The following is an 8,857-nucleotide window of genomic DNA, read 5'->3' on the forward strand; positions in this document are numbered from 1 at the left end:
GGATTCAATATCAACCAGGGCCTGCACAGGGGTCTTACAAAAATTTTTTACTTTTTTTTTTTATCTCTAGGGATAAAAAATGAAAATGTTAAATAAAATGCATCATTTTGAGCGTGGCCATTGCCAGTACCGCTTGACTGGCCTTCGTGCGGGTGACACGTAAAAGCACCCACTACACTCTCTGACTGGTTGGCGTTAGGAAGGGCATCCAACTGTAAAAGCTCTGCCAAATCAGATTGGAGCCTGGTGTAGCCATCTGGTTTCACCAGTCCTCAGTCAAATCGTCCAACCCATGCTAGCATGGAAAGCGGACGTTAAACGATGATGATGATGATGATGATGATGAATTCTGTATTCAATTGCCACACAAACTCCAAACTGTGTATGTGTTGTCTTTAAAACCAATAGATATACGTACAACGATGTATATTTGCCCGCATATTAAAGCTGAAATATTTAGGAAACACAGAGAATAAGCTATTCCCATTAAAAAATAATAGCTGAGTCATTGTTCATATATTTTATGCAACGACTTCCGAATTAGATAACACACGATTCAAGGGAAGAAACTCTTCCCTAAAAATTTAGAAAATCTCAAGTATTCTCCCTTGGATTTGTCTTGAGCCAAGGTCTATTTTTTTAAATATATTTTAAAAGATATTTATGAAATCCAAAAAGAGTTTTCTAATGAACTATAATATAAGGTTGAGTTGGTTATATAGTGCCAGTTGACCAACGACGAGTATAGAGTCACAAAGAAGCAAAATAGGCAAAGGAGGAAGAGATGACCGCATTCAAACCACTAAGGCAAAAGAATTATCGTTGGAAAACGGTAGTCAAAGCGATCGGAATGATGGAAATGCAATTGAAGTAATGAAAAATCAGGAGACATGGTTTCAAGTCAAGTGTGAAGCAGTGCGATAATAATACATACACAAATAATTATTTAAATAATTTATAAGTGAAGTCATTCACGAAATTGTCTTATTAATGATTAATCACACACACACACACACGCACACATGCACACACACACACTCACACAGGTGGGCAGCGTTAATCGAAAAGTTAACTTCGTTAATCCGTTAACTTTTTATTGAAAATGGCATAACTACAGTTTAATACCCCACCGACTTTGTTACCTCATAACTCCTAGACAAATGAATGCATTTTAACGAAACTTTCACCAAATAATCGCTTATATCATACAGATTTTGAGTAATAAAGGCTTATTGGAAAAAATTTCCGAGGGGTTGGGGAAAGTAGTTTCGGAAAATTCACAGGACCCGACGCTTTTTCCCCTCATAACTTTCTGGAAAAAAAGGTATTTTTTAATGAAATTTTATACATCCTTTCAAACAGTGTAGATTACAAAGAAATTTGTTGACAAAATTTTGGAATGGGGCGGGGGTGAGTTTCTAGAAAACGAAATTTCGGATCAGACAACCCACATAAGTTGGAATTTCTCCATTTTAACGGGCGATTTTTTTTTTCTATGTTTTTCACCAAAACCTTCAGAATTATGGGAGGCGTATTTTCACGAAAAAAAGAAAAAGATTTTGAAAAAAAATTCTTTTCACTCCCACCACCCTCACCATCCCAGTCCGAAATGATTTTGGCCATCTTTTCACTATATACATAAAGCCCATGGGAGAAACATTTTCGGTTTTAAAAAAAATTATTCTCGTAATTTCAGAGGAAAATATATGATTTAAGGGAGATCTGGCTGTTTTTTCTAGAACATCCCAAAACTTCTCTCCTCATTTCTTTCTCACTCACATCTATTGATATTTTCGATATTTTTCTCCCCATAAACAAATTTTATGAAATGATGATGTCAAAGTAACACACGCATTGTCCCAACTGAGCAAGACTGTGTTATGCGTGTGTGTAAGAAAAAAAAAACACCTAAAAACATATTTGGTGTTCATATCAAACTGTCAAATGTAATGCCTATTTGTTTACATTATTTTGAATTATTCAGATTCAAGAGGGGTATCCACAATATTTGCTTGTAACTTTGTAAATTTTTTACATACAGATTTGAAATTTTGTCAGTGGGTGCTTTATATACCACTAGTTTATAGTTATGTAATTTTAGCTAATAGTGATAATATAATAAAACATATTTTAAGTTTAATTTTAAATCTATTTATTTAAAAGATGATGGGCCTCTCCTACAGATATAAGGTTTTCTTCAATGCTGTTGTTCTCTTCAACTTGCTCTAACCTGCAAAATAACAAAACACTAAGTTATCCATCAGTTAGAAAATGGTAAGATAAAAATAAATGCATTTTTTGGAGAATAAAAATGTGGCTGCTCTCAGTATCATAATCATTTTCATTTATCTGTGATAGGGAGATGTTTATATCCATCCATTCATTTCTTCTAACATGTTTTTCGTCCATGTTAGGATTAAATGAATACATTAAAGAAGCATGAATTTTAGTACATCAGACAAAATGTGTAGAAGCATTTTATTCAGCTCTTTATGGTCCTGACTTGGTAAACACCCACAAAATTATTAACCATCACACTAATAACCATCTTGAGCTCCATGTGCCTAACACACATGTGGGCATGTCTACACAGTCAGAAAACAGGACAGCTCCCATGACTTTCGTAAACATTTTTTCACACTCAGAGTTGCTGAAGCATGGAACAAACTACCTGCATCAGTTGTTAGATGCCAAGACACTGCATCCTTTAAGACCTCCATGCTTCCTGAAATTCATGAACACTACACCTAATATCCACCCCCCTCTATACACATGCACTCATGCATATCATGACTCATGCTCTGTTCACGTTCCTGACTTTTGCACATAATTCTCTGCACTGTACATGCACCTTTGATAAGCTGTAGAGCACCTGAGCACGAAACACAATAATTTCATTGTTATTATTATTATGTTCAAATCTTACCAAGATTAACTTTGCTTTTCAACTTTTCAGGATCAATAAAATAAAGTACCACCGAAGTACTGAGGTTGATGTAACTGACTAAGCCCACCCCTTCTTTAGAATTGCTGGCCTTGTGTCAATATTTGAAACCATTGAAATAGCGAGCTGCCAGGATTGTAAACATATTAAACAAAACACTTGGTGGTATTTCATCCAGCTTTTTATGTTCTGAGTTCAAATGCCACCAATGGTCAACATTGTCTTTTGTCCTTTCCAGGTCAATAAAATAAGTACCACTTGAGCAGTGGAGTTGATGCAACTGGCTTGCCCGTCTCCTCAAAATTGCTGGCCTTGTGCCAAAATTAGAAAGAATTATTGAGGCATTGTTTTACAGCTGGATGCCTTTCCTGTCCCTAATGCTTTCCTGTTTTCCAAGTAATCAAGCCTTCATTACACACACCTTCAGAAGGGCAAAATGAGTATACAGTATGTTGACAGAAGAAGAGCCATCATCATGATATGTTGTTCCCATGTGGCTTAAACAAGCCTTCTTCTTAAGGTTGTATTCTACTGCCAGATGTCCTTTCTCTTCTTTTCAATGAAGTTCTTCCATACAGTTCTATATTTAAGAGATGAGTAATTATGTGCATTATTTACAATTGATGGATATTTGTCCTCATCTTGTTTGTTGTTAACACAACGTTTCGGCTGATATACCCTCCAGCCTTCATCAGGTGTCTTGGGGAAATTTCAAAACTGGGTGCTCATTCCTAAGGTATTTTTCAATGTTGTTATTGTTGTTGTTGTTGTTGTTGTTGTTGTTGTTGTTGTTGTTCAGGTCACTGCCTAGAATCAAACTCGGAAACATTGTGTTAACAACAAACAAGATGAGGACAAATATCCATCAAATGTAAATAATGTAAATAAATTGATATTTGAAACGCCATTAAAATTATGTGTCTTTTTTTTTTTACCTTGGTAATTCAGTATTTAGAGGTTGGTATATACAGTTGTAAACCTTGTCACTGAACTGAAAAAAATTCAGTGATAATGCAATTTTATATTCCAAGCTTTCATTTCAATGTTTAAGCCAGAAATGTAACTTATTTATCCATTAGAAAATTTTTTAAATAAGTGTTTTACAATGACCATTGTTAAGTTAATATCTACAGACAAATCTTAGTTTTTAGTTTGTAAGCAGTGAGCCTTATAGGCACAGGAGTGGCTGTGTGGTGAGTAGCTTCCCATATTTTTTCATATTTTTAAAAACTTACCATTCGATAAATTATACAAATTTCACATTTTATATCTCTGAAGAGCAGAAGAGTTATCTATAAATACTTATCAATATAGGATTCCATTATAGGGACAACACTTCTGTGAAACGATTGTAAGATGCTTTCAAAACTTAATTTGAAACTTTTAAACTGTCATGTTTATTATTATATATTTATACTTATGCATATTTACATATATTTATATATATTTATATTTTTAATACAACAATTATTCTACACACGTATATAACTTTCTGAAGAACTTTCTAATATTGATTTCCTGATATTAATAACAATATTTTATATAATATATATATATATATATATATATATATACATGCATACATGTATGTATGTGTGTGTATATGTTTGTGTGTCTTGTTTGTCATCCCATCATCGCTTGACAACTGATGCTGGTATGTTTGTGTCCCCAGTAACTTAGTGGTTTGGTAAAAGCGACTGATAGAATAAGTACTAGGCTTACAAAGAATAAGTCCTTGGGTCAATTTGCTCGACTAAAGGCGGCGCTCCAGCATGGCCGCAGTCAAATGACTGAAACAAATAAAAGAATAAAAGAGTATAAATATATATAATTATGAATGTTGACTTAAATATGTTAATATTATATACAAACTGTCTGGTTATCCCATTCGTTTGCCAAATATTCTTGATAAAGTCTTCTGCATAGTGTCCATGATGGAATTTCAAGATTTCTTCAAAGGATAAATCACTCTGGAAAAACAGTCTAAATGTGGGATCCATGGTCAGTTCTTTTTCTTTGAAACAACTGTTGATATGGAAGAGAAATGAATAATCAATGATAGAGTGAAAATATAATTACATGTGTGTTTATATTTTTATTACATTATGTTATAATGTGTTTCGCGCACGTATACACGCACGCACACCTACATACATGTGTGTGTGTATGTGTATGTATGTACACACACATACACACACACACACACACGTGCACATGCACACACACACACAGAAATATACTAGTACAGATAGAGGGAGAGGGAGAGGGGGGGGGGCATTACAATTTATTAAATGAGTATGACTGTCATAAACACCTTCCCTCTCCTCATGCACATACATAAACACAGAGACAAACAGACAGACAGACAGACAGAGGAAGAAAGAAAGAGAGAGAGAGAGAGAGATTATGATTTATTAATTGAACATGATTGACACAAGCATTTCCATCTCTTCAGACACATTAGATGGAAACATTACCACACACATAAACAATGGGAGGGTGGAGAGAGAGAAAAAAGGAGAGAAAGAGGGAATGAGAAGAACATTAAAATGTCAGATGTGAAATAAGTTGGCATTGAGTCAACAATGCCAAACAGGCAGCACCAGACTGGTTGTGCCATAATGTCACACACTCCATCCAGAGCTACTCAACAGTAGAATGGAAGGAATTGTCTTACTGACTCCTCTGTTGGGAAAATGGAGGTTTATTGCTGAGAATAATGAAATTTTCATCATAGTTCACAAAACATGAATTAAAGATGATATCATTTTATCACATGGTCATATCAGTTATATGATTTGAGATAATTTAAGCGTCACTCCTTACCTTTCGGCAAAGGCACACAAGCGTGACACACGTCTCATGACAACCCACAGATTGAACTTGTTTAACAAACAGCATTCTGATTGCAAAGATGGAATCATTCTGGAAATATAAAAAAGACGTGAATTCTATTTTTGATATTCAGTAGAAGCTGCAGAGTGACTCAAGGGCCAAGAGTTTCGTGCACAGGCATGGTGATTTAGACAACACTAAAAATGCTTCTGTGTGTGTGTGTGTGTGTGTGTGTGTGTGTATGTGTGTTTGTGTGTGCTGTGTGTTTGTGTGTGTGTGTTTGTGTGTTTGTGTGTGCGTTTGTGTGTGTTTGTGTATGTGTGGGTGGGTTTATATATATAGAGAGAGATACATGCATACATACATACATACATAATATATATATATATATATATATATATATATATATATATTATATACTCTAGGCACAAGACCCGAAATTTTTGGGGAGGTGGGGGCCAGTCAATTAGATCAACCCCAGTATGCAACTGGTACTTAATTTATCAACCCCGAAAGGATGGAAGGCAAAGTCGACGTGGGCAGAATTTGAACTCGGAACGCAAAGACAGATGAAATACCGCTAAGCATTTCGCCCGGTGTGCTAACGTTTCTGCACACTCACCCCCTTTTATGGCTAGAATGTCTCTGATCTGCTTAATTAGCTCCAGCTTGGGAGTAAACAACCACAGAAGCTGTCAATACATGACATTTTTTTTTCTCTCAGAAACAGAGAGAGATCTATATACACACATATAGAATGTTTGTTTTGTGCTTGAATGTTCATTAAAGACTAAATCATTGAATTGTTTTCCCCCCTCTCTCTCTCTCTCTCTCTCTCTCTCTCTCTCTCTCTCTCTCTCTCTCTCTCTCTCTCTTTCTCGCTCTCTGCTTCATCTGCCAAATCCCACCAAATAAATAATGATAACCAAACAAAATAATAAACTATGCCTACAGGTTCTTATGTCTCTGACGCAGAATGTTTCTCAGCAAATGAAATTCACGGTAACTTCTCCACACATGATCTGTGTCGTCCAGTGGTAACACAGGGAAGCAATTCTGGGTTATAGATAAAATATATTTTTTTTAAAGTGATTAAATATATGAAACTTTGAAGTCACTATCAACATTATTCTTGTAAAAGAATAATAAGAATGTACTCCACAAAAAAATTCTTCAGTTTAAAGTAAAGTTGATTTTATTAAAACAAACAGTAATAGTGTTGATGTCATACGAATTTATAATCTTTTGAATGAATGAGAAATAATGATTGTTTGGAGGAGTAGATCTTGAAGCACATAATGCTATAAATAACAGCATGTAAATATTAGGTTAGGAAAACCTCTTTAAGTAGAAAATGTCAAAGCCAGCCTTCAACATTCTCTGTCTGAAAGGGTTTTTCAATTCAATACATTTACAGGCAATTATTTATAGCATTATGTATGTACTTTGAGATCTATTCCAAAAAAGAAACACACACACACAAACACACACATATATATATTTATATATGTGTGTGTGTGTGTGTGTGTGTGTATGTATAGACTTATTTATATATATATATATATATACACATCATCATCATCATCATCATCATCATCGTTTAACGTCCGCTTTCCATGCTAGCATGGGTTGGACGATTTGACTGAGGACTGGTGAAACCGGATGGCAACACCAGGCTCCAGTCTAATTTGGCAGAGTTTCTACAGCTGGATGCCCTTCCTAACGCCAACCATTCAGAGAGTGTAGTGGGTGCTTTTACGTGTCACCCGCACGAAAACGGCCACGCTCGAAATGGTGTCTTTTATGTGCCACCCGCACAAGCCAGTCCAGGGGCACTGGCAACGATCTCGCTCGAAATCCTACGGGAGCCAGTCAGGCGGTACTGGCAACGGCCACGCTCAAAATGGTGCATCTCATGTGCCACCCGCACAAGAACCAGTCCAGGGGCACTGGCAATGCTCTTACTTGGCTTGCCGGGTCTTCTCACGCACAGCACATTTCCAAAGGTCTCGGTCCGTAGTCATTGCCTCGGTGAGGCCCAATGTACGAAGTACATATATATATACTTATACATATACATATATATATATATACTTCAAATTTAGCAAAAACGCACCAAACTGAAAATTTGTAGCTTATTCTTCATCGGCCAACATCCCAAAATCCTTACAATTGCTCGCCTTTAACATTGATATTGTTCAGTTTTGGTAGCGCCAGTGATGAAAAGTCACTGGGAAAAGCTAACGAATGTACAAGACAATGGCAGAAAGAAGCACAACATAACGAAACATATATATACAACAAAAAAAGCCAAGAGAAGAGGGAATAGAAAGTCAGAAAGTAAAACATTATGGAGGGAAATATGTAAATAAATATGTATAACCTTTTAACCTTTATATTTAACCAATATACCTTTTTTCTGTAAAGCAGTAGATTGTGATTTGAGAGAAACCTGGTACTATTTCTAGTGGCATGTACAACCAGGTAGAACCGCCTTTGCTGGTGCATACAGTAACATGTGAGCATTGTATGTGTGTGTGTGTGTGTGTGTGTGTGTGTGTGTAGCTTGATGGGATGATTATAATCCTGGCTATTGCCCCCATAAGCACATCCTGCATGATCCTGGCTAGTATAGTATTCCAAAGTCAAAAGGAGATCCGTAAGACTTCAATCCATATAGAGAGGATCACTACACAACTCCAAAGGAAGATCCGGTTGGCTTAATATAAGCCCCACAGAGTGAATAAAGCTTTCATGCAATTATTGTCTTCTAAATTCTACCCAGAAAATATTGGACAATCAAATTCCAGAGTAAAAGACACTTAAGAAAAGTGGGCTTGAATCCCAAACCACAATGGTACCAAAAGCAACCTTTTTACGTAACCGTGTGGTTAATAATCTCTTGGAGATGAAACGTAGACCAAGAGATTAATGTGTATTAGTTCTTACCTTTAGGGATAATTGGTAGGCCACATATTTAGCTCGACCATTTTCAAAGATGGTTCTGGGATTCTGAACACTGATTTCCATTATTTTTGGCTGTAATAAGAAAATAGGCAATTAGAAGATGAGTAGCTA

General features: G+C 35.8%; 1 protein-coding gene across 3 annotated transcripts in view; it reads right to left on the reverse strand.

Moving 5' to 3' along the window:
• Positions 1 to 2,135: 2,135 nt before the first annotated feature.
• LOC106876913 (uncharacterized) overlaps positions 2,136 to 8,857 on the reverse strand; it is a 24,303-nt gene continuing 17,581 nt past the window's right edge. For 2 of the 3 annotated variants that reach the window (XM_014925662.2, XM_052973841.1), the window contains exons 2-6: positions 8,729 to 8,818; positions 6,732 to 6,835; positions 5,771 to 5,869; positions 4,817 to 4,969; positions 2,136 to 2,230 (exon numbers count right to left, since the gene is read on the reverse strand). In XM_014925662.2, coding sequence (XP_014781148.1) covers positions 2,149 to 2,230; positions 4,817 to 4,969; positions 5,771 to 5,869; positions 6,732 to 6,835; positions 8,729 to 8,809 — 519 coding nt within the window. In that variant the 5' untranslated portion in view covers positions 8,810 to 8,818 and the 3' untranslated portion in view covers positions 2,136 to 2,148. The remainder of the gene's footprint in view (positions 2,231 to 4,816; positions 4,970 to 5,770; positions 5,870 to 6,731; positions 6,836 to 8,728; positions 8,819 to 8,857) is intronic. The other variant, XM_052973842.1, reaches the window with a different exon arrangement.

Source organism: Octopus bimaculoides, chromosome 17 (genome assembly GCF_001194135.2).
Source record: "Octopus bimaculoides isolate UCB-OBI-ISO-001 chromosome 17, ASM119413v2, whole genome shotgun sequence".
Classification (NCBI taxonomy): Eukaryota; Metazoa; Mollusca; class Cephalopoda; order Octopoda; family Octopodidae; genus Octopus; species Octopus bimaculoides.